Raw genomic sequence first — 26,902 nt, 5'->3', positions numbered from 1 at the left:
GGTAAACAGAATTGTTTTTAAGAAATAGAATTTTTAAAAAGTTACTACTAAATAGTTTCATAATAGTTATGGTATAGAACTTTAAAGATTGTAAAATACTTCATGTATGTTTATGTCATTTGAGTCACAGAGCAACTATTTGAAATGCTTGTTAATCTCCTATGAATGTGGAAACTAAGTCTCAGGGAGGTTAAGTGATTTATCCATGGTCACATGGTCACAGAGCTATGAGGACAGACTTAAATCCAGGTTTCTCCTAACTCAAACCCAGTTCTCTTTCCATTCTTTCACACTGCTTTTTCAGAACGTGAGACTTATTCTGATTTCTTACATTGCATTAATGTTTAAAAATACAACAATGACTTCAAATTGTATATATATGGATATGGACCAGTTGTTGTTATTGTTCAGTTGTGTCACTTTTTGTGACCCTGTGGACCATACTGTTCATTATGATTTTCTTGGCAAAGATAATGGAATGATTTGCCATTTCCTTCTCTAATGGATTAAGTTAAACATAGATTTGGTAACTTGCCTAAGGTCACATATCTAGTTAAATGTTTGGGGCTGGATTTGATTTGGAGATTTATTACAGGAGATGATCTGTAGATTCTTTCAATCTCTATTTTACCCTATTGTTCAAGAATATCAAGGCAGTTTTCTTGAATAAAATTTTGTAATATTATGTGTAGGCTTTTTATTAGTCATGACTTTTAGTTAGTTCAATAATTCTCAGATTGTTTCTCCTGGATCTGTTTTCCAGATTAGTTGTTTTGTTTTATTTTAATGAGAGATTTCATATTTTCTTCTATTTTTTCTTCTTTTTATTTTGTTTTATTGTTTCTTCATGTCTCATGAAATCATTAACTTCTATTTCCCCAATTCTAATTTTTAAAGACTGAATTTCTTCCATGTCCTTTTGATCCTACTTTTCCATTTGGACCATTCTACTTTTTATGATATTCTTTTCTTCATTGGATTTTTATGCCTCTTTTTCCAGTTGACCAACTTTGCTTTTTAAACCATTATTTTCTTTTTCCCATTTTTCTTTCACCTGTCTCATTTGATTTTTAATTCCTTAATGAGTTCTTCCAGAGCATAAGCCCAATTTCCCCCCTTTTTTGAAGTATTGCTTGTAGTTGCTTGGATTCCATTATCTTCTGTTGGTTCTGCTCTTTGCTCTTTTTCCCTGTAGAAGCTTTTGAGAGTTATGTGCTTTTTCTGTTGTTTGCTCATTTTCTCTGGGGTTGGATATGAACTCAGATTTCCTTACATCTAGTCTCAGCACTCTATCCACTGTGACACCTAAGCCACCTCTAAAACCTCCTTTCTTGCCCAAATCTGGGGATCCAACCTAGGACCTTTATATTTTTAGTTTAGCACTCTTCAAACTGAATTGTTTTGGAACTATAGACTAGATTTTACATCTATGCCTGTCATAATTAATTCTAGTAGTTGGAATTAGTTGCATTTTTAATGTTATAGTCATCACAAGGTTATTCTGACAATGAATGGGAATGCCATTGATAATTTCTTTTTTTAATCCAAATATTGCTTATTATATATTTGTATATTCACATATACATGGGTGCCTTATTTGATTTTTTGATATTATATCTACTTCATTATGCTTTTATTAAATTAATATTATGACTAATTTTTCCATAACTTTCATGTACCAATTTTGATTGAGTATATATGCCGAATTGGAACCTTCATTAGCTGCTATTTTTTTCCCACTAAACTCCTTACTTCTTTGCAGTGAGAAAGTTTTCAATGGTATAGAGAGGCTATGTGAACAGGACAGAAATTCTTGAGCCAGTGAAAAATTGTCCCTGATATATGAAAACCAACTCAAGTACATTCAACAGAATTACCACTAGAAGGATGGCCATTAAATGATGAAAAATTTATTGTCACAGCATTAAGTACTGACAGGGGGGTGAAATTAAAAATATTTTGAAATATTCAAGAAATGTCAGACTGGAATAAAAATTAGTTAAAAGGTGCCTCTTTTACCAAACTTGGTCTAAATCAGCTCCTTTGAAAGGTTTTCCAGAAGAATGCTAAAGGCCAAGTAGTTGAGTTGAAAGGGGGATATTTATTTTTAGCTAATAAATTTGCATCCCTAGGAATGTATGCCTTATGAGATACTATTGATGGAGGAAAAAGAGATATGTTGTTTAGAATTTTTCTGGGAGAAAGGGGTAAACCAGACTGCAATGAAAATATTGCTGCTGGTAACATACCAAGTTAAAAAAAAATCTATATTTGATTGTACATTTTGATCTTTCCCAATTCCCCAATGGGGAAATTTGTCTTCCCCCAGCCCAAAATTAATTTGTAAGCTATTGTGTATATACATGAGGTTGGCAGTATTTAAGGAAAACTGGCACCAGAAGAAAGTCACAAATTGAATTCACTTTACAAAGGGATCAGTATTTCATAATGGAACAAAAAACATGTTTGGGACTTGAAAATAGAACCAAAGTAATGAAAATAGGTTTATTTTATTCTCTTTTTAAAAATGAATCAAGTATTAACTTTTTGGAGGGTGTTTATTTTTTAAAAATTACATGATCGTACAACATTAAATCTCTCCCTTTAAGTTTGACTTTTACAGCATGATCAAAAAGAGGATCTTTGTTGCAAAAATATTTGAGGGTTTCACCAATTTTCTTAATCTATTGATATTAAAATAATTTTGTTTTGAAATACCAATCAACAGGATACTTGGTGACAGAGAGGAAAAGACACAAAAAGACCATAAAGTCCTTGGCATATGATAGTTAGGGATGGAGAAAGACAGATGTTAGTGTTAAGCAGGCAGGAATGCTGGAGTGATGATTAATTATATAAATAGTTAATTCATTAGTGAATATTTTGGTGTTTGATGATTTGTATGTCTGCATACAGGGCAGAAGGACATAATAAATAATATTTGTAGTTAGGAAGACCTGGCTTCTGATAATTCACTTAACTTCAAAATTGTTGTTCAATGTTTTATTTATTTTTATTCAAGGTTTTTTTTTTTTCAGTAATGTTCAACTTCATGACTCCATTTGGGGTTTTCTTGGCAAAGATCATGGAGTAATTTGCCATTTCTTTCTTGAGCTCATTTTACAGATGAGGAAAATAAGGCAGACAAGGTTAATTGGTTAGCCCAGGGTCAAATGTCTGAAAACAGATTTCAGTACACAAAGCTGAGTCTCCCTGACTTCAGGCTCAGCACTCTATCCACTGGTTCACCTCGCCAATCCTCATTAGGCCTCCATGCCACTCAAGAAGATAATAAGTTAAAGACACGCTAATCTGCATTTGATAGAGGGAGTTTCCTCTACAACAGTGGAATTCCTTACAACAGTGAAATTATGTCTGAATAAAAAAATTATAATTAATTACCATTTATTGTGTCTACTATTTTGCCAGGCACTGTGAGAAGTGCAAAGTAGTGCGACTAGGATATTGATAACTAGTATCCTCAGCACGTTGTGTCCTCATCACTCTCTGTTAGAAGGGAAATCCCTTGAGAGAGGAAAGTGCTTTCCTCTAAGTCTATAACCTAATTGACACCTTATGGGTTTAATTATCATCTCTATGCATCTGACTTGAAGAGCTATATATCCAACCCCAACTTCTCTGCTGAGCTCCAGTCTTGCATTATCAATTGCTTACTGGACTTTTCAAACAAGATATCCCAGAGATATCTCAAATGTAACATGTAAAAATAGAACTCATTATCTCTTCCCCAAAACCAGCTGCCCCCCCAGCATCTTCTCTGTTTCTATCAAGGGTGCCACTATTCTTCAAGTCTCCCATGTTTTCAATCTTGGTATGGCCCTCCATTCCTCAATTTCCTTATCAAAAATATTTGCTTATCAAAATTAGTTGCCCAATTTCCCCATTTCTAACTCTACAAGTCTTGCACCTGATACTTTCTCTCTTTTCATATGGCCACTGCCTTAGATCAGGCCCTCATCACCTCTCATCTGGAGTCTTTCAGTGGCTTCCTAATTGATCTCTCTGATTCAAGGGCACCCAGAAGTCCATACTGCACATAGCTATTCATGTAACTTTCCTTAAGTGTATATATATATATATATATATAATATATTTTATATATATATATATATGTATATATATGACTCATCATTTCAATAAGCTTCAGTTACCTCCAGGATAAAATTTAAGTTCTGTTTGACTTTTTATTTTCAACCACTAACCATTATTTTTTCCCTCCTCCCACATCCTGTTTGGGAAAAAAAAAAGAAAAATGCAAAAAAAATGTGAAACCTTTTAAAGAAATCAACATAGTTTGGTTAAATAAATGCCTGAATTGAATGCCCCCGAATAGGTCTCATTTTGTATTTTGTCCATCACCTCTCTATCTTTTTCATGAAACAATTAATCTATTGTTTCTTTTGCAGGGAATAACTATTCGGCCTCTAGTGGAGTTTCTTGATGTGAAGAGGTCAAATAAAAAACAGCCAGCTGTCAGTGAAGAAATTCATTGCCGGGTATGTTTTTACTTTAGAGTTATAATTCAAATGAGAAATTTAAAAAGTTACTTCTGTAGCCTAACTGGACATAAACATATCTTCCTTCCATCTTTGTCCATTACTGAGTAAAAATGAAACAGTTTTGCAATAGAAGTCAGGAATGGATGTAGCTATGTGCTAAGGGACAGAGAAATGGGTAAAGCTACAGTGTTGCCAATATCAGCACAACCTGATAAGTTCCATAATGAAAATAGAGCAACCAAATATTACATCATGTTTGTGGCATTTATTGCTGTGACTGGCACAAACATTTCATTACTTATTAATATATTTAACATTTTACATATTGCTTTATATAACATGATATTGAATACAAGAGCCTGATGAGAACTTATAAAATATTTATTAATAAAGTCTCATGAATAATTACATTAATTATGGTCATTGAGATGTTTTGGTTAAAATGCCAGAACAATTATGTAAAGTTAAGAACTTGACATTAATGAGTTAAGTGATTAAAAATGCTTTGTATCTACTGATATATATATATATATTATTATCAGTGTGTTTTTTCTCTTTTAGTTTTTTGATCATGTAAAGACTGGGATTGAAGATGTATGTGGGCATTGGGGTCACAATTTTTGGAGAGATAGGTAAGATTGATTTTTTGAAACTGTCTTATTTAATTTGATCTGAACAGCTCAGAAAACAACTTAGAACGTATTCATTGGGGGACCTTTAAAGGCACTGAACATCATCAGGGATAAAGTATGGAAATGTCCTAATTTTGAAGATTTAAAATATATTTCTTCATATAGATCTATATAAACATATATAGTTGTAGATTTTGATCTATACATATCTATAGCTATATAAATATGAAAAAATAACCAATATGTCTAACTCTATATCCATATACAGACATACACAGGGATAGAGGAAGGTATCGTCTCATATCTCTTCTTTGGGACTATGCTTCTTTTTCGGAAAGGTTTTTTATAACTACTGACAAAACTGAAAGAAATCTATCAGAAATTAGGCTTAGACCAGCATCTTACACCATATTTCACAATAAATTCAAAATGGATACCTAATGTTAATATCAAACATCATCATATTGCTTACAATTTATATTCTAGCATTGCAGGAGTCATCCAATTGTAGAAAAAAATGAAGTGAGCAAATACTGTCTTAGAAAAAAATGCCCAGAAAAAGTCCCTCTCTTTGCCTAGTTGCAGAGTTCTGTCAGTGACAAGTTATATTCACCAAAGAGTTGATAATAGTGGCTAGCTATAAATGAAGTACCCAAATGGTGGCAAGGATGAGAGAGCAAAAAGCATCTCTTTGAACATGTACTGAGGGGTAGGGGAATTGATATGAAGAATGAGATATATATGTATTTCTTAGAGTAAAAGATAGCCATTACATAAGAATCAAACCAAAAGTTGGCTTTCCTTCTAAAAAAGAGGTTGAACTATCTTCTCCTGGTTATCAGAGATAATGCCATTTTTATTTGAAAAACAGAAGGGAAAACAAAGGAAGGAGATTTTAAAGGGGCAAAGGAGGACACTCATTGATATCTGGAAGATTGACATAACGAACCAAAAAACCTTTAATATCATACTGTAAGCTTAAAGCTCTTTCCATAGAGGTAGAATTAGGCATTTTCAGGAGGAGGAAGCCATACAGAATTCACAGGTATCACTAGGAGAGTAAATATTGGCCAGAAGTAGAGGTGAGGTGGTAGGTAGCCTTTTGCAAAATTGTTGAAGTTGTCATCTCTTGACCTAACTGAAATAAAGGAAGTTACCCTGTATTCTTGGAGTATTATCTAGAAGTTGATAAAGAGTCTCTTGAAACCTACCAGAACTGATGACCACCATCCACTTCTGGTGATTTCCATGAGTACAAATATCGCAAGAAGGAAACTACATTAAAAGAGGCATGGTATCCAGAATGAAGAAAACAACTCATACTATACTTTGCCCTATTTAGATCCTATTTGTACTACCATTTTCATTTCTGAGCATTACATTTTAGAAAGGAAACAGACAATCTGGAGGGCATCCAAAAGAGATTCATCATGATGTTGAGAGTTTGGAGATCATGCCAGAAGAGGATTGGTTGAAGCCCCTGAGAATACCTACTTTGGAGAAGACCACATTGGGGGAGGGAATGCTAGGGATGTGATGTTGGCATCATAGGCCTAATCTGGAATGCAGTTTTCTTCAGGTACTGAAGAATTGTCATGTACAAGGATTAGCCCTATTCTCCTCGTTTTAAGGGAAGGAGGCAGAAGTAAAAGGTGGAGGATAGTTTTAAGGTATGCAAAGGGGAAAACTTCCTATTTCCTAATAATTAGAGCTGTCTAAAAGTGGATTGTTTCAGACATATGATCCTGAGCAAGTCACTTAACCTTTTTGCCTTAGTTTCTATATATATAAAATGAGCTAGATTAAGGAAATGGTAAACCACTACAGTAACTTTGCAATGACAGCTCCAGAGTTGGATGCAACTAAATAACAATAGCAAAAAAGTAGACTAGAAAATAGTAGCTCCCTCTTTAGGAGAACTTCAAGAAAAAAGGGTGAAAGGCTCTAAGGCCCCTTTCAACTGTTAGACCAAATGAATTTATTAACCAGGAAATTATTATTTCAAATTATTATGTACTAGATCAGAAACTGAAGAGTTTAGGGTCCTAGGTGATATTTTTTATGACTGCTATGCATTGAAAGTAGGAGCTTCAGAAGGGAGATAAATATGAGGAGCAAACACAAGATATTTGGGGTCAGGAGGACCTGCATTCAAATGTGGCCTCAGGAGGCAGCTAGGTGGCTCAGTAGGTTGAGAGGCAGGCCTAGAGATGGGCGGTCCTGGGTTCAAATATGACCTCAGATACATCATAGCTATGTGACCCTGGGCAAATCACTTAACTCCCATTGCCTAGACCTTACCACTCTTCTGCCTTCTGTGAAATGCCCAGTATTGATTCCAAGATGGAAGGAGGTTAAAAAAAAACAGATTCAAAAAAGGTTGAATTACAAGACCCAAAGTATAATTATTGGCTGCAGTATAACTCATTGAGAGGAAAGATTATTTCATTCTTTATATTTGTAACTCCAACTTCAATTCAAGAGAACATAGTAGGTACTCAATAAATGCTTATTGATTCATTGACTGATGAATGGATTGGTGTCAGACTGCTTTGGATTCTGTCATGGAAGATTCAAGGATCTTCTTTTGTTTCTATACTGTTCAACAACTTAATCGGTGATTTGGTTTTAGGAGTAGATAGAATGCTTGTGAAACTTGCAGGTGGCAAAAAGCTGGGAAGAAGAGCAGATTCATTGGATGACAATTAGCAGTTGGACATAGTGAACCAAATCTAATAAAATGAAAATTTAGGGTGTTTTTTAGTAACAAGTATGATAATTTATTAATTTTTTGAGAAGGCTTTGTAAAAATTATAAAATAGTTTATTTACTTTGCTTTTTTTATTTCATTTTTTTCAGTGAACAAAAATCTATTATTCCCCACCACTTTCTTCCTTTCTCCATTGCAGGGAACAAAAAAGCAATAAACAGACAAAAAACCTTTGTAACAAATAGTAATCATATACATAATAGTCAGGAGAAACAAATCCTACTTTGCCCTTGTCAACACGTGTGTTCATAAACACATACACATATAAATTGCATGCATACACATATATACATATGTACATACTTAAATACTACATCCTGAATCCATCATTTCTCTATCGGTAGGTGGGTCCTGTATTTCAAAGGTCTCTTGTAATTGTGGTTGGCCAATGCATTGAACAGTATTCTTATGTTTTTCACAGTTGTTTGTCTTTATATTATTGTTATGTATTTTTCTTCTGATCTACTCCTTAATTCATAAAATTCCTCCTGCTTCTGTCTTCCTTTTCATTATTTCTTGAAATACGGTGACAATTGTTCAATTGTTTTTCAATCATGTGTGACTTGGCATTTTCTTGGCAAAGGTACTGGAGTTGTTTGCCATTTCTTGCTTCATCTTTTTATTCATAGAAATTTCCCTTGTTTTGGTCTTCCTTTTCATTATTTCCCACAGCATAATACTATTCTACTATATTCTTATACAATACTTTGATCCATTCTTCTTCATTTATAGATACTGTTGGGAATAAATGTAAAGTTCCACTCAGATTCAAAAAACCCGCTGTACAATATTGGATCAGGTACAGAGCGATGGTGTAAGGGCTGTTCTTGTGAAAAAAAAAAAGACCTAAAAGTTTGGATGGCCTCTTAGAGACTCCCTGTGAGTCAATAATGTGACCTGGCAGTAAAAAAAAAATCTAATGCAACTTTAGGCTTGATAGAAAGTGTCCAGAAAGGCATAATTATAGTTCTGTTGTGCTGTGACATTGTCAAAGCAAGGTAGAATACTTTCTCCCATCCTTGGCACTCCAGGGCCATTCAGTATTGCAGGGGATAGAATGCCAGGCCTGGAGCCAGGAAGATTCATCGATCTGAGTTTAAATGTAACCTCAGACACTTACTAATGGCATGATTGAACAGGTTGCTTAACTCTGTTTCCCTCAGTTTCCTCCTCCATACAACAAGCTGGAAATAGCAAACCACTCCAGTATCTTTGCCAAGAAAAACCCCAAATAGGTTGACAAAGAGTCAGACATGACTGAAAAACGAATAAACAATTAGCACTATACTTTAGTGAGGCCATTGACAAATTGGAGCAGAATCAACCAGGATGGTGAGGAGATCACAAAACAAAGAATTTGAAGATCAGTTAAATAAATGAAGAATTGTTTAGTCTGGAAAAGAGAAAACTGGGAGGTACAGGGAGGCCAGTTTCAGGAATAATGGCTATCTTCAAATGTTTGAATGGTCAAAGAGAGGATAGATTTCTTTTTCTTTGCCCTTATGGCTAGACTAGCTCAATACAATGAAAAACTTTCTAACAGTTAGCTGTCCAAAAGTGCAGTGGACTACTTTGGGGGATAGTAATCTCTCTGTCATTGGAGATCTTCAAAAGATTGGACAGATACTTGTAATAGATGCTTTGGAGGGAATCCCTGTGTTAGATTAGATGGTTTTTGAGCTCCCTTACAGTTCCCATATTCTATGATGCTATGTATCAGAGATAGTGTAGACATCTGCATTATGCACTGTATCACTTAGATCAGTTCTCTGGGACCCTGATATATAACTTTTTTTTTTTGCTTTTAAAGGATTAAATGTGAGTATTGTTGCTTTAGATATGGTAGTATTCTATTAATTTTAGCTTTAGCTAATATTGCTTTTCTGGCATATCACACATTTTTTAAATGATCTGGTCCCTAGAGAATGATATGAAAGAGAATATGGCAACCATGTTTTTTAGAATAGTTAAATATTCTGATGTTGAGAATAAGAAAACAATGTTTGTGTAATTTGGCAAATGGATGGAAGGTGTGGCAAAATTTTAAAAAGCAAATAAGTAAACCCCAAGAGCCATATTAAGTAGATCAGATATCATTGTTTTGTTAACCATAATATGAGCTTATCTTTGCTATTCCTGTATTTAAAAAACAAGTTAAAATGATGAGATGTTATTGCTGAGAGCCCTGATTCAGTGATTTAAAATATGTGAGAACAAATTTTTAAAAGGTCAGATGACATGTAAAGTTGGAACATTAATGCACTGCTGGTGGAATTGTGAATTGATCCAACCATTCTGAAGGGCAATTTGGAACTATGCCCATAAAGGCACTAAAAGACTGTCTGCCCTTTGATCCAGCCATAGCACTGCTGGGTTTGTACCCCAAAGAGATAATAAGGAAAAAGATTTGTACAAGAATATTCATAGCTGCGCTCTTTGTGGTGGCCAAAAATTGGAAAATGAGGGGATGCCCTTCAATTGGGAAATGGCTGAACAAATTGTAGTATTTATTGGTGATGGGATACTATTGTGCTCAAAGGAATAATAAAGTGGAGGAATTACATGGGAATTGGAACAACCTCCAGAAAGTGATACAGAGTAAGAGGAGCAGAACGAGGAAAACATTGTACACAGAGATGGATACACTGTGGTATAATCAAATGTAATGGACTTCTCCATTAGTGTCAATGCAGTGATCCTGAACAATTCGGAGGGATCTATGAGAAATAACACTATCCACATTCAGAGGAAAAACTGTGGGAGTAGAAACATAGAAGAAAAACAACTGCTTGATTATATGGGTTGAGGGGGATTATGACTCTAAATGACCATCCGAGTGCAACTACCAACAACATGGATCAAGGACATGTGTAAAACCCAGTGGAATTGCGTGTCTGCTATGGGAAGGGGTGAGGGAGGGGAGAGAAAGAATATGATTCTTGTTACCCAGGAATAATGTTCTAAATTGACTAAATAAAATTAAAAAAAATTTTTTTAAAGGTCAGGTGAATTCTGTTTTTGGTGCCCAAACCTGGTTGAACATCTGCTATGCAGTTTTATGACCTGCAATATCTCCATTGATAAATGGTTCTTTTTCCTTAATTATTCTTAGCACTTGTTATAAGGAAGGGCAGTGGTCTAGCTTTTTAAAATCAGGAACTGTCATCAGGAATTTTCAGTTTAATTCTATAAATAGTTAAGTGTAATTAACATATGATAGTAGTGCAATAATATATAATAATACATAAAAATATAATCATTATTAGTGTAATGGGAGGTTAGGTGACACAGTGGAGAGAGCCCTTGGCCTGAAGTCAGGAAACTATGAGTTCAAATCTGGCCTCAGACAAGTCTCTTAATGAAGTACACAATTTGTCATGAAGAGTCAGACACAACTGAAACAACTGAACAACCACAAATTAGTATATAAATATATATCAATCATGTAGATTATGCTGATAAAGTAAATTGCTCTTTGGAAATTGGCAATTGTCTGATTTCCATTTTATTTCTTCCATTATTTCCTAGTCTTTGACAATGACTTACTAGAGGGTTGTTTGTTTTTGTTTTTACTTCTAGATTCAAAAAGTTTGATGATAAATACCTGAGGAAGCTTCTGATTAGGGAAAACCAACCCAAGTCAAGCATTGTTTCATTGTATAAGAAGCTGGAAATAAAGCATGCAATAGAGATGGCAGAGACTGGGATGATAAGCACAGTGCCATCTATTGCTTCTCTAAAGTAAGTATAATTTTGCAGACATAAGTTTATCAGTGATGGATATGTGTTTCTGAAACCATCTTTAAACCCCAGGCAGGATAAGGGATGCTAAGGTTGCTGTCTTTGGAAAATAAGGCAATGAGAACTCATTGCAGAGGGCAGCGAGTTCCTGAGAGGTTTTCTTATTTAAATATTAATGTACTGATTTTTAGAGGTTAATTTGGGGAGGGGGATGGGTGGTCATCTAACACTCTTTTATCCATTAGATTATTTGCTTTTAAAAATTCAGTGCTTGGAAGTAAATGACAATCTCCTTATCTCATTCTTTGTAATTGAATATTTTGAAGGCGTGTTGTTATATTTGCTAGTATAGGCTAGCATATAATTATGTAATTCTTTTACCCCTGGTTATTGACACAGGAGACCTCATTACTTTCTGGGGTCAGGCTCTGATATCTTACCTTAAGGCCAGTGCAAAGAATTCTAAATTTATAAGCCACTGAATTAATCACAGATTATTAAGAGCTTTTTCTTTGTAGGTGATTCACTTTGAATGAGGAAATAGAATTTTGTCATGCTAAAAAATATATATTTTTAAAAAATCACCTGGGTAGATCGATGGATAGAGAAATATTTCTTCTGAGTTTGTGTAGAAATTAGGAATAATATGGTCACTATAATGAGCTCTTCTTTCCAGGGCAAGACACAACCTTGTGTAGCGATTAAAGACTAAGCCTTTCATCTAAGAAAACTTGACGCCCCCCATATGACACATATTCACTTTGTGACCCTAGGCAAGTCACTTAATTTGGTAGTGCACTTGACAACTATGAGAATATAAATTATAGAGAAGATCTTTATCTGCACTGATAGTTAATTTCTTACCTGGCAGTTCCCCATATAAAAAAAAAATCAGTTTCAATCACTATTCCTTTCTATTTCCAGGGAAGATTGCTGACTACACTAACTATTTAGTATGTAGTAGGCATATAGATAGAATTTATAGGATCTAGAATTGGAAGGAGTCTCAGAGGCAATCTATTTCATTGAGTTTATCATAAAGAAGGGGAAACTGAGGTTCAGATATCTTAAATAGCTTTCCCAAGATCACACAGATATTAAGTACTAGAGGCAAGATTTGAACCAAAGTCCCCTACTCCAGAGGATCTGTACTAGACCACATTGCCTACAATTACAACACCTGCATGACAAATTGGGTTGAACCATTCCTCCAGTTTCTGCACTTTGGGAAATCTATTATTTTGAGAAGAAATAACTAGAACTAAGCTGACTCAGGGGTCAAGTGGAAATGAGCAATACTAATGCAATTAAAGTACAAGCAGGTTAGCCTAAGGTTCCTTCTCATCCCACTCTGCCTTCTGGGTCACCAAGCTAGTCCTTCCATCTTCCTCCCCTCTTCTACATATATTCTTGTGTTATTTTCTTCTGTTATTTTTCACAGTAATGCTCACCCTAACATTTACTTTAATTGTAATTTATTTGTATAACATATGAGTAAAAGGAACAAAAGTGGATCCCTCTTCAGAGTGTGGATTATTCTTGGATTCCACAATATCCCAAAGATATCCTTGGGTACAAGTCCTAAAATATTATGTCTGCCAAGGAATAAAAGAGCAATAATCAAGCAGATTGCTTAAAAGTTTTTTTTTATTATAACTTCACTTTCATATAATATTTCAAAGTTTACAAAATATATTTTTCTTATGACAATCTTCTAAGGTAGGTTGTGCAAGCTTTAGGATCCCCGTTTTATTATATAAACATAAAGTAAATAAGGATTAGAGAAGTTAAGCAAATTAACCAAGCTTTTGCAGCTTGAAAATGCAGGTGCTGAGATTTATACACATGCATGTTTCCTGACTCTAATCAGCACTCAACACTAAAACACAAGTGCCTCTTTCAGACTTTCTTTACTCTCTGAAGCATTTGATGCTATTAGCTACCCTCTCCTTTGGGATTTTCCTCTGCTGGATCAGGGATACCACAAATGTCTGATTTTCTTTTAACAAACCACCATTAGTCCACTGGTAAAGTTTTTCCATGAAAAAAGTATAGATTTTCTAAATTTTATTTTTTATTTGCAAAAAAATTGCACTAGAAAGAAAAGAACATCTAACTATACACATGATGTAACCAGATTTTCTTGAAAGCATTCCTTGTAGTAACAACTCTTTGTTTTTAACTTTTAATATATCAGAAATTAATACTACAACAATTAAAGATTTTTTAAAGTTCTTGTCACTATTATAACTTTAAAAAATAAAGTTAGTCATTTTATTCACAGTACCATAATAGTTGTTTTTTTTTTTAAATACCCATAGTTACAAGGACTAGGCAATTGGGGGGAAGTGGCTTACCCAGGGTCACACAGCTAAGAAACATCTGAGGTCACATTTGAACCCACATATTTCCAATGCTAGACCTGGTACTCTATCTACTGTACTCTAAAAGGAAATGCTAGCAGAGGCTTCAGCAACAGAATTGTAATTCTTCCTTCTATACTTGCTACATAAACACTGATAGACTCTTACTCTTAGGCCTTTGATGTTCTGAACTATGCAGACCACTCATTACTGTTCTGTTATATCAATATTATTTGAATATATTAAAATACAATTAAACATGTTATAGTTTGTAAAATATTAGGTTTTTAACTAATGTCTCTTTAATGAGTTTTTGAGACACATCGTAATCTTTTGGGACAAGATTACAGCCTGCTTATTGGATCACGAAGAGACCCAAATTTCATTAATCTTGCTTTTATACTTCTTCTCATAAATGTGTTACTTCTGAATCAACCTATCCCATTCATTGGGTATTGAATTGGTTCCTTTTTTCCAGGAGACAATAGCTATTTGCCTTGTCTTCAAATTCTGTAGGTATAACTGATTTGATTAGACAAACTCCAGAGTGGTTCAGGACATCTAGTTTTTACCAGTAATGAGGATAAGATGTAAGGAAGTGAAGTAATTTATCCAGATCCAAAAGTCAGTAAATAGCAAGCAGGGATTCAAATTCAGGTCTTCTGCCTCTGAATCTAGTGTTCATTCTAAACCTTTATACCACTTTTGAACTTTTAATTAAGTTGTTCTTGAAGTGTTGCAAGAAGTCATCATCACTTTAAAAAAGAGAATCTGTCATTCCAATATTCATTAAATGCTAAAACTGTTCTTTTCCCACATCTTTACAGTGATTATCGTGAGGAAAAAATAAGAAAACTGACCCCTGGTGAAATGGATGAGATACGACAAATATTGTCAAGGAATCTCTATCAAATACGACAGCGTGTAAGAATTTTTATGTGTTTACTGAAGTATCTCACATCTTTGAATAAAAATAAAAAACAACATAGTTGAGGGTTCACTGGACATCCTGCTGTCACCTTAAAGTCAGATGCCCAATGCTCTGTTCTTCAGTATCCCCCCTCAACCATGCTTCCCCTAGAACTTCCTTTTTTCAGCCATTGGTATGTGAATTTCTCAGGCTTCCAGTCTCAGGACTTTGAAGTCATTCTTCACTTCTTTTCCTGGATGTTTTCTATTTACTCAGTCTTAAAGTTCCATCAGTTCTCCCTTCAAAACAGCTCCCTTATCTAACCTTTCTTCTGCATCTCTACTGCCCTACCCTACCGGGATTTGTTATCAGTCATACCTTATGCACTTCAATAGCCTTCTAGAAGTCTTAGTCTTCACTTCTTGACTGTAATCACTTGAGGAAGTAATTAACTTACTCCAAATCTCGGTTTCCTCCTATGGAAAATAAGTGTAATTATACTTGCAACACCTACCATCATAGGGTTGTTGGATGAATCAGTACACACATACATGCATACATGCATACATATTTATTATACACACTTATACATGTGAATATCTGACATTTTAAAAACTTGAAATCAATTATTAAGAATTCATTAAGGATATTGTAAATTGAGGAGGGAGATAGTAAATAACAGTAATTTCCCCTTTCTTCTCTGGCCATTGCATTCTACAAGGACCACTGAGCTTATGCCTTGGCAACTTCCAAATAAAATATTTCAACACTCAAAGGATTTTCTGCTTTTGTCTAATATAGTAAACTCTGGATGGGCTCATGGCCATTTCCCTGTCCTTCTCTACAGCATGACATTGGGCATACCAAAGTATAACAAGGATCTGTTTACCTCCCCCTGACATTAAACTGTATTAGACATCAGTTATACAAATACAAAAGGGAGATATTCTGATGCATGAAACCCTACAGATTGATAGAAATATCAACTATAATTTTAGTTATTGCTGGCTTTACTTTTATTATTATTATTATTGCTTCCAATAAGCCTGCTGGACAAATATTTCTAAAAACCCATTTCCTTTATGTTATCCTGCTATTAAAAAATATACAATGGTTTTCTTTAGGAAGTCTACATTCTTCTGCATTGCCTTTTAGGATCCCATGTGATATGTTTCTATATTATCAGTGAATTCTGTTAAGTTCAAGGATCATTCATTTATTAATTTGTTCCTACAGTGGGAAAAATACCATGCTAGGCATTAAAGATACAAGGATGAAAAAATAGTATAATCTTTGATGTAAAGGAGTTTATAAATTAGGAGAGAAAAAGACATACATAGAAAATCAATCAATTGATCAATAAACATTTATCAAGCATTTAGTATATGCCAGACACTGTGCTAAATACTGGGCATAAAAAAGAGATAAATGGCTTAATAAATGCATGCAAATAAAGCACAGTAATATGAATCCTCCATACTTGTCATATCCATTTATGCTTGAATGTATCCTCTTATTCTTTCCTATGCTACAGTGGAAAGAATACTGAATTTGGAGACAGATCCTGAAGTTGAATTCTGGCTCTTTGACTTATTACTTGTCAATCTTAGGTTAACTCCTCCTGGCCTCAGTTTCCTCAATTGTAAAATGAGGGACTAGATGATATCAAAGATTCCTTCCTACTCCAAAATCAATGATCCTATAAGATTCTTTATATCTAAAGAAATGAAAATCATTAGTAATTTTACTTCATTTTTGGAAACTCTTCTCATTATATAGCTCTCATAGCTTTTGAATTATGACCATCATACATATGTTGAAAAATGAAAACACCCCAGTTTAGGACCCTTTTATTTTTTTATTTAGATTGGAGATAGATATATATGACAGGAATTTCTTCCATGGAAGTTGACAATAGGCCTTCTGAAATAGCTGAGTAAGGAATTTAATAACAAGACCATGGCACCCCCCTGTGGCTAAAATGGTACAAAGTTTACTGTCTGTCATATATATTCAAAAATGCATTTGACTTCCTGGAGATAAAAATATCTTTCCTGCCTCAATCCATTGTCAGTTGTGCTTTAAAACACATACTCTCCATTATTTTTTTAATAGAACAAGGCATCTAATATAGACAGACTATTTTTATCCAGTTTCTTCTTTCCTTTACAAAAGTAAAGTACAAAAGCTTATCAAAAAGAATCCAAGTTACAGAAAAATCAACAGTGGAAATATTCATGGATATTTTAAAAAAGGGTTCACCGAAGCTTCAACTACTCAACTGACTTTAAAGTTCAGGACACGTGTGGTAGTTTTAAATTTTCTCCAGCCTGATCAGTCAGTGTTTTGTTAAACCACTGCTGTGTTTCCCTTTCAGACTCTGTCTTATAATAGACACAACCTGACCACAGATACAAGTGAAAGGCAAGCCAAAGAGATTCTGATCCGTCGTCGGCATAGCTTGAGAGAAAGCATAAGGAAAGACAACAGCTTGAACCGAGATAGACGGGTAACTTCACTTGTATCTTTCATCTTTCCATTAGAGCCAGTCCTGAAGTTATCTGAGCCCGGGACTTCAAAGAAAGCTTGACAAAAACTGAGGAACAAACACCCATTGTATATCATCAACTTTGCTCATTTATTAACATAAAAAAAAAACTTTCACCTTCAGTTTTTCTGTGTGTTTCTGACAAGGAAAGCCTCTTTTAAATTATGAGAATTATTTATAATCATTTTATCTGATTCTTTAAAATGTCCTCTGTAAAGCTAGACATTAGAGTAGTCATGAACATAATTTTTTGAAGAGAAAAATTGTAGCTATATTCATATTATATACATATAAGAAATTCTTTTGAAATTAAAAGTATGGTCTAGTGGAACTAGTCAAAATAAGTACATTCTGAAATTCTGGAATAGTTATACAATTAAAAAAATTAATATAATATTTTATTTTTTCCAATTACATGAATAACAACTTTTAACATTCATTTTCTAAAATTTGAGTTCCAAATTCTCTTCCCTTCCTTTCCTTCTCCCCTCCAGGAGAGGTAAGTGATTTGATCTAGGTTTTACATTTGTAATCATGCAAAATATATTTCCATATTGGTCATGTTGTAGAATAAGACTCGTATAAAAAAAAGGAAGAACATAAAATAAAAAGATGTTTGCTTTGAAATGCACACTCAGACTCCAGCAGTTCCTTTGCTGGAGGTGGATAGCATTTTTTGAGTCCTTTGAAATTATCTTGTAGCAGCTATACAAAATGTAAAAGAAGTTGATAGTCCTGATATTTGTGATATGAATTGTTTTGCTACAGTAATGCTCTGATTGTGGTCTATTCTCTTAACACTCTTTACAGAATTTATTTATTTACAGAATAGTTGTTAATTGGCATTAGTTTGGGGGAATCACAGGCACAAAACAAAATAACAACAAAAAGATTATTCTATCCCTCCCATGAAACCATCAAAGCTGAGCTTTTATAGAACTAAAGCATGATCTATTTTAAAAAATTTTCCTTCCAATTATGCATACATGCATTTTTTAACATTTATTTTTAAGATGTTACTTAAATTCCAAAATTTGCGTTAGATTCCTAAATCTCAGCCTCCCTTTATGCATTATCCCTCCCAATCAGAAGGAAGCAATGATACCTATCAAATATATACAATTTAAAACTCATACACATATCTTTTTACATGCATTTTTTAATTTTTGTGACTTAAATACTTGCATTTCTTTTAAGAAAATACAGAACATTTGCTTCTTATATATACAAACATGTGCACAGATGTGAATATTTACATCTCACAAATTTTTTTCTGATTGTTTCATGATAATCCAACCTTATTTTAGTGCTAATCTTCATGCTATTTTGTGTGGTGTTCCACTATTTTGAATATACATTATTCTTGGAACATTAAAGAAACATGTGATTTTAGATTTAAAAACTACAATTTGAATTTTTAATGCTGGTTCAATGAGTAGAGTTGGTCTCTAAAATATACAATTATATACAAAATAAAGTGTTTTGTTTTTGTTTTTTAATTCAGGCATCTACTTCAACATCTCGGTATTTGTCTCTACCTAAGAACACTAAACTTCCAGAGATGTTGAAAAGGAGACATAATATGTCTAATACAGGTAATAAATAAGCACAGAAAGTAAGTAATTGAATTGCTATTTCCATTAAGAAAGAGTCAAAATTGTTTTTTCATTAAGGTTCATAGAATCATGGAATTTTTTAGCTGAAAGGGACATCAGTGGACATTTAACCTATCCCATACCTGGAAAAAAAATGTTCTCTCCTATTCATTTTGACTCAGGGAGCATTTAGTAGGCTTTTCCTTTGTGTGAGTCATTGTAGGTCCTGGAGATATAGAAACAAAATGAAATTATTTCTGCCCCTGAGACCTTACATTCTCCTGAGTGAGATACAACTGTACCCAGACAAGGAAATTCAAAATATATACAAGTATATATAAAGTAAATTCATGGGGTGGGAAGACCTCTAATAATCCATAGCATCAAGAAAAAGACTAAATGAACCTCAAAAGTCTAATCCCACGTCCTTGTCTTTCCCAGAGTCTATGGAATGCTTCCATTCCTTAACTGTTTTCAAAGTTTGAGGGTCTACAAAGTACCTGATAATTGGTCATCCAAACTTTGTTTGAAGGCTTTCCAAGAGTGGGAACCTCATTACCTCCAGAGGCACTCTTTTCCATTTTTGGATGGCTCTAATTGCTAGGGTTGGGGGGGTGGCAGCTAGTGTATAGAGAGGATCAACCATGCAGTCAGGAAGACTAATCTTCCTGATTTCAAATCCAGCTACCTCTGTTACTCTGGCCAAGTCACTTAACTCTGTTTGCCTCAGTTTCCTTATCAATAAAAAGAGGTAGAGAAGGAAATGACAAACTAGTCCAATATCTTTGCCAAGAAAGGAGTCAAATAAGTAGCTCAGTGACTAGGGTGCTGGAGCTGGAGTCAGGAAGAACTGATTTCAAATCCAGCCTCAGACACTTACTTGTTGTGGGACCCTGGGCAAGTCACTCAACCCTGTTTGCCTCAGTTTCCTCATCTATAAAATGAACTAGAGAAGGAAATGGCAAAGTACTCCAAGATCTTTGCCAAGAAAATTCCAAATGGGGTCATGAAGAGTCAGACACAACTGGATAACAGTTAGGAAGCTGTCTGTTTGGTTTTAGCCCTCTTATTATATCAAGCCTATATTAGTCTCTTTGCAACTTTTTTCTTTGGGTTCATAAGTCAAACTTTTAAAAATCCACAGTCATTCCCATTTACTAAAAATGTGTTTATCTCGGTACAGTCTACAAATAATTAACTAAACTAATTTCCACAAAGATCCCATTAATAAGATGGTGGAAAACACTGTTATATTTGAGTTAATGAAAAGATAATGAATGTTGAGAATTTACAGAATTGTAAATATTTAGCACCTTAACAGTTATTCTGAAAAACCAACATACTTTTAAGGAAGACAATGGTGTATCTTACAGCCTGGAGTATTGGTTTCTCTCACTCTGTAGATTTATGATCTTCCTAGTAAATATCAGCTCCCACAAAGGCATTCCTTCCCACTACAAAGAGAAGAGTTCCTATGCTGTTGAAAAGTGGAGAGGTTTAGTAACCTCCCTATCTTTGTTTATTGGAAGACTGGAAAAATTAAGAGAAATAATCAAGGAATAGTGCTAAGGTGGGAAAAAAAATTCCTGATTATAGGAATCAGGAAAATAACAAAAGTCAACATTTACATGGCACTTTAAAGCTATAGTTATATTATCTCATTTGCTCCTAACAACAACCCTTTAAGGTGTTATCCCATTTTAAAGATGCTGTCTCTCTGTTGATTATCTCTAGTTTACCTTAAATACTTATATGTGTATATATATATATATATATATATATATATATATATATATATATATATATATTCCTTCCTTCCTTTTTTTCTTCCTTTGGGTCTTTCCTTCCTTCCTTCCTTCCTTCCTTCCTTCCTTCCTTCCTTCTTTCTTTCTTTCTTTCTTTCTTTCTTTCTTTCTTTCTTTCTTTCTTTCTTTCTTTCTTTCTTTCTTTCTTTCTTTCTTCCTTCCTTCCTTCCTTCCTTCCTTCCTTCCTTCCTTCCTTCCTTCCTTCCTTCCTTCCTTCCTTCCTTCCTTCCTTTCTTTCTTTCTTTCTTTCTTTCTTTCTTTCTTTCTTTCTTTCTTTCTTTCTTTCTTTCTTTCTTCCTTCCTTCCTTCCTTCCTTCCTTCCTTCCTTCCTTCCTTCCTTTCTTTCTTTCTTTCTTTCTTTCTTTCTTTCTTTCTTTCTTTCTTTCTTTCTTTCTTTCTTTCTTTCTTTCTTTCTTTCTTTCTTTCTTTCTTTCTTTCTTTCTTTCTTTCTTTCTTTCTTTCTTTCTTTCTTTCTTTCTTTCTTTCCTCCCTCTCTCTCTGTCTCTGTCCCTCCTCCCTACCTCCCTCCTTTTTTTCCTTCTGTCCTTCCTTCCTTCCTTCTCAGCCCTTAATACAGTGCCTAGCACACATTGGCATATGTGGAATGATGAGAAGACTGAATTGCCCAAAGTCACAGAGCTAGTAATCACTTGAGGCAGGAGAACTCAGGTCTTCTTGACTCCAAATATAATGAATTATCCTCTATGTTACCTTCCCAGAAAATTGACAAATCAGCACTGTGAGAATTTGTGATCAGACACTGAGATATAGAGGCCACCATCTAGTGGCTGTTTGGAACTTCACAGCCTGTCTTTGCATTCTTCATTGATTTCTCTCCATATGTTAAATTGAAGAAAAATTAATCACATCATCTTGTGATTTTTGCAAATGTAATTATTGCAAGATATGTTATTCCCTCCAGAAATCTTGACTCATGGATATAAATGGCGACTTGCTATCCATACAAGTGATGATATTTATCATTCAGTTTTGTGCACATTTCTTCACCATTGTTCAAATAAGCCTGGATGTCTATATATAGACAGAAACCCATATGGGTATATATATGTGTGTGTGTATATCTCCTGAGAATTGGCTTCTCCATTTGGCATATATAGGAAAGCAGATAAAATCACACAGAATTAAGAATGATGAATAAACTAGGTGGTGCAACAGACTGAATTGAGAATGAATAAAATCTGAATTCAAATCGGGCTCCAAACTCTGACTTGTTGTGTGACTCTGGAGGAGTCTCCTAAACTCTCTTAGTCTCAGTTCCCTTGTGTGCAGAATAAGAAAAATCAGAGCACTTCTCTCATAGGGTTATTCTGAGGATGGAATAAGATCATTTGCAGAAACCCCTTTGCAAACTCTAAAACACTATTTAATGGCCCCTGTCTCAGAAAGATCTTGTCTTGTGGCATGATAATCCAGTTCTTGGGGGGGGGGGGGAGGTTAGGGCTTGTCTATCCAAGTCTGATTTGTCTTCCTTTGCTCCTGGCTTAGATGGCAATAGCAGTGACTCTGATCCAGATACTGGGACCACAGTGCTCAATTTGCAACCCAGGGCAAGACGTTTTTTGATGGACCAGCATCAGAAGGCTCAGCAGCAATACCGAATGGAATGGAGAAACGAAGTGCACGGAGACGCCAGCAGAGGGCAGCCCTCCATCACCTTAACTCCCCCCAGCTCAGCGGTCCAAGCACAGACCCCAGGTGTGCTCCGGCAGCCTTTGCTCTCCAAAGCCAGATTTGGCACTGTGAGAGAAGAAGGCTTGACTGATGGCAAAAGACCCGTGCCTCCCCCCAGGCTAGTCAGGCGGGCTTCCGAGCCTGGAAACCAGAAAAACAGATATGGAATTGATAACCCTTAGTGGAAACAGCCAAACCAGGACTGTGGTGACTCGCCTAACACATCTGTAGCTTATTATCCTGAAAACTGACAGAACAATTGAATCCATTTTAAACTCACTAAGGATCGGGATATTTTCTGTGGGAGGCAGGGCCGAGCCATCTATTTAATGGGATGAAATGAAAAGCCCAGAAGGAGGAAAACAGACAAAGTAAAGAAAGAAAGGGGGGGAAAAAACAAACAGAAAGCATCTTTTATGAGTAGCTTCTAGCAATTGCATTCTTTCCAGGCTCGGAAAAAATAAAAGTGTGCCTTTAATGGTTCTGGAATTGAATAACAGAACTAAAATATGTTTAGCAAACACCATTGATGGTGAAAATGCATATTCAAGCTTTTATTTATGAAACTTTCTTTTCATCTATAATCCATGTCTAAAGGAATAGCAGCCCAAAATGTTTTAAAAATGCATAGAATATATATTTTGGGAAAAAAAAAGTAGAACTATATGGCACTGTTTTTGAAGGATGGCAAGTCTGTCATCAGTGGTTGGGGGAGTTTCCCATAATGCAATGGGGCAGCAAAAATTATCTTTCAGAACAGCATTCAACTAGAGCATTCACACGCCTCAATCAGGAAATTCATCAGATAAGCTACATGGACAAAAGTGGCCTGGCTGTCATCACATGACCTTAGGGTCATATGACAGTCCCACCCCCCCCCACCCCCCCAACATATCTCAGTTTGTTCCTCTATGTGAAAATTGAATCTCCACTTTTTGTTTACCTGGTGCAAACAGACTTACTGGGCAGTGTAGGGGAGAGATGGCACATGGCAGGTTGCAGACTCACCTGCCTGCAATGTTCTATGAAGTTCCATCCACACCATTTGTAGGCAGTGTGTGGGGCAACAGGGCATCTCAGAGTTCCATGTGTTTACATTGTATTGGTCGATGACTTAAACTGTGCAATATTAGGGAGGATGCAGGCAGCCCTGGATCCAAGGCCACCTGCTATTATGTCTAGAATTGCCCTTTTAGGGGTTTTAGGACAACGACTCCAGGTCATTAGCATCAAGTTGAGTAGGATGACAGGTGGTGAATTATGCTTCAAAATTTTACAATGAGAAAACGCTCATGGCTTGTTCGTAGATTTTTACCCAGAAGATAGTTTCACATAAGAATTTAGAATAATCTGCTATACCTACTTTAAAATAACAAAAACAAAAATGACTAGCCTAGAGATGGTTACAAATAAAGCAAATGCAATTATAACTCAATATTTTTCCATCTAAATTAAACCCTAGATATATGAGTAATCTAAGGATAAATTAAGAATATGTGAGATTAAAGTATATCTAATTGATATTTTGGTTCATTATTCCTTGTAACATAATTTTGTCTCGGCCTTCTCTTCTTGCTTAATAATACCCTTTTTTAACTTGACTGGTACTAAGATGTAGACAAATTATGTTCACATATAAGACTGGAATTCTGACAGAGGGTCCCCAGATTTCACACAGATAAAAAACTGAAAGGAATACAAAGACTTGACTTGGATTACTGAGAAAAGTTTTGAAAATGGGTATGGATTAAAGGTTCAAACAGAGATTAATTTGCTTGTGGAAGTCTTCTTCATTGTTTCTCCTACCCAGACCTTGAACACCTGAAACATGGTTGGGTGGAGCATGAGAAGCAATGTGATCAACCCAGAACAAATATGTCTGTCAGGACCACACTTTGTTTTCAGAATTTCTAGAGATGCCTTGTTGGATACTCAGGTTATGTGTAAAAAAAAAAAAGTTTTTAAACCACTTTGGCTTTTGGGCTTAGTGCCAAAAAATTTTTTTTTTCCCAAAAACCAACATTAGAAAAAATCCCACCAGAATTTTAAACAAAAATAGGTATTTATAGATATTTTTGGTAAAGAGAAAAAATAGAGTTGGTTTATAGATTTTTGATGAAGGTATATAATGAAGTTTAAGAGATTTGTGATATATTTTTAACAAAGCCAAGTGATATGGTTTTCAGATTAGTATAGATGAAGACATAATTTAAAATGTATAGAGAATGAAGGAGAAAGGGAAAACGACCATGCCACTTTCCCAAGTTTTCTGACTTCACAGTTTTCATGTAGGATTATAAAGCGGGAACAGGGAAATCTTTATAACTAATTTGTTACTTTTTAAAGAAGAAAAAAATCAACTTTCACTTCTGAATATTCACATTATGAACTTGCATGTCATTTGAAAATTATTTTTATAAAGAAAGGACAAGCGTAAGGTGTTTTAATCTGTAATTTGAAAAAAACCAGTGCCTTGCACATAGCTAGTAAATATCTGTTTAATTGAATTAATATAAATGGTTACTTTTTCCTGTTTGAAACAAAAGCAAGTTAGGAGGTAGTTACCTAAGCTTGCCTCTACTCCCCCCCTCCCCCCCCCCCCCCCCCCCCCCGCCGCCATTAGCTATTACGATAGCGATTGTCATCTTTAGTGCTCATGTAGGGAATTCTAGGAAATGTAGAAAGCAGAGTGTACAAGTCTTACTACAACACTTACCTTTAAACAACTATCATTTTAACAGAATATCTGCATAACAAAAAGATTGCCAAACCTCAGCTAAGGGCTCACTTATTTCCAGCATTATTTGACAACCAAATTCCAGTACAACAACCAACAAAATCTGTTTATCCTTTGGAGGTTGATGTAACAGAATTTAACCTGTATTACATACAGGCCTTTCTTCTACCCACATCCTGCTGAGGGCTCATTCTGAGGCATTCTCTAACTGAAAACAGATATAAATTAGGTTTTTGTTCTTTTGGAACAATTTATTCAAAAATGCCACATTGAGATGGCTTTCTTTAGATATTGCAGATTGTGTATTTTGTATCAGTCAGCCTTTGGTAACTTCAGGATTCCACCCAGCTGTCTGGGAGACTTTTTTTAGTTTAGATGATACTTTGTAGTGAGATTGGACATTAACTGGGAAAGGGAGGGGATTGTTAATTTATATTTTAAATTTTTTGAATTAAAATGTATAGAATCACATTAATTTATTACTTAAGCATATTTTGCATTTGTTGCACTACCCAAGTTCTATTTATATTGAAATTGGCATTTAAATATCTATTGTAAAAACTGTAATGTTTTTGTTGATTGGGAAATGAAGTTTGTCTCTATTCTGTAAGGAATGATTAAAGAGTTTGCTTTATTCAACAAGTTGAAATGGAAGTTGACATTGTCAACCAAGATTTGGAAGAAACTAGTATGGCCCCATTTATGACTGTAGGCAAGGATGAAACATAGATCATATAATATTTCCACTCCTTTACTTTGGATCTTTTTTGTTTGTTTGGCTTATTCTCATTACACTTTCCCCCTCTCCTAATTCAATTTCCAACCTCTGGTTATTTTTCAGCTCATTCCCAAGGAAAGCTGGATATTCATTGTGATGTTAAGCAGTTTACATTGCTTGTCTTTCCTTGAACATTGGTTTCCAAATTACTTTAGGCTTTGTCTAAAAGATATGTAGGCAATTCATTCAATCAAATGTTATTTAATATAATGGAACTAAATATCCATAGAGTTAATTGAATTTGTTAATTAGTTGTTTGATGCTAATTTTTCTTCTTTCACTCCTAGGAATTTTAAAAATCAAAATAGTTTTGTTTTACATAAATGTCCTCATACAATAAATTATAGATTAACTTTCTTATTCTGATGGTGAGTGAAGGAGGTGTTCAAGTTACCAGATTGTTAGCATACCTATCTGAAATAAGCATAGCATAATGGATTAAGAGTCATCCTCAGGACTCTGACACATACTGGCAATGTGACCATTTAATCCCTCCTAAGAACAGAAAACTCTCTAAGATTAAACATAGCAATTGCTAATGTACATTTTTGGGCAGCTAGATGACACATTGGATAGAGTGCCATGCCAGAAGTCAGGAAGATTGTTCTTCCTGAGTTCAAATCTGGCCTCAGACACTTACCAGTTTTGTGGCCTTGGAAAAGTCACTTAATCCTGTTTGTCTCAGTTCTTCATCTATAAAATGAGTTAGAAAAGGAAATGGCAAACCACTCCAATTTCTTTACCAAAAAATTCTCAGATGGGGTCATGAAGAGTAGGACATGACTGAAATGATTGAGCAATAACAACAGCA

General features: G+C 34.7%; 1 protein-coding gene across 1 annotated transcript in view; it reads left to right on the top strand.

Moving 5' to 3' along the window:
- Window positions 1-25,952, top strand: part of SLC9A2 (solute carrier family 9 member A2) — a 115,715-nt gene extending 89,763 nt beyond the window's left edge. The window contains exons 6-12 of the mRNA XM_001371353.5: window positions 4,428-4,517; window positions 5,082-5,152; window positions 11,502-11,663; window positions 14,854-14,950; window positions 17,314-17,445; window positions 18,989-19,079; window positions 22,391-25,952. Coding sequence (XP_001371390.3) covers window positions 4,428-4,517; window positions 5,082-5,152; window positions 11,502-11,663; window positions 14,854-14,950; window positions 17,314-17,445; window positions 18,989-19,079; window positions 22,391-22,758 — 1,011 coding nt within the window. The 3' untranslated portion in view covers window positions 22,759-25,952. The remainder of the gene's footprint in view (window positions 1-4,427; window positions 4,518-5,081; window positions 5,153-11,501; window positions 11,664-14,853; window positions 14,951-17,313; window positions 17,446-18,988; window positions 19,080-22,390) is intronic.
- The last annotated feature ends 950 nt before the right edge of the window (window positions 25,953-26,902 follow it).

The sequence above is a fragment of the Monodelphis domestica genome, chromosome 8 (genome assembly GCF_027887165.1).
Source record: "Monodelphis domestica isolate mMonDom1 chromosome 8, mMonDom1.pri, whole genome shotgun sequence".
In the NCBI taxonomy this organism is placed as follows: Eukaryota; Metazoa; Chordata; class Mammalia; order Didelphimorphia; family Didelphidae; genus Monodelphis; species Monodelphis domestica.
The sequence above is the reverse complement of the archived record's forward strand: the minus strand, read 5'-3'. Positions and strand labels throughout refer to the sequence as shown.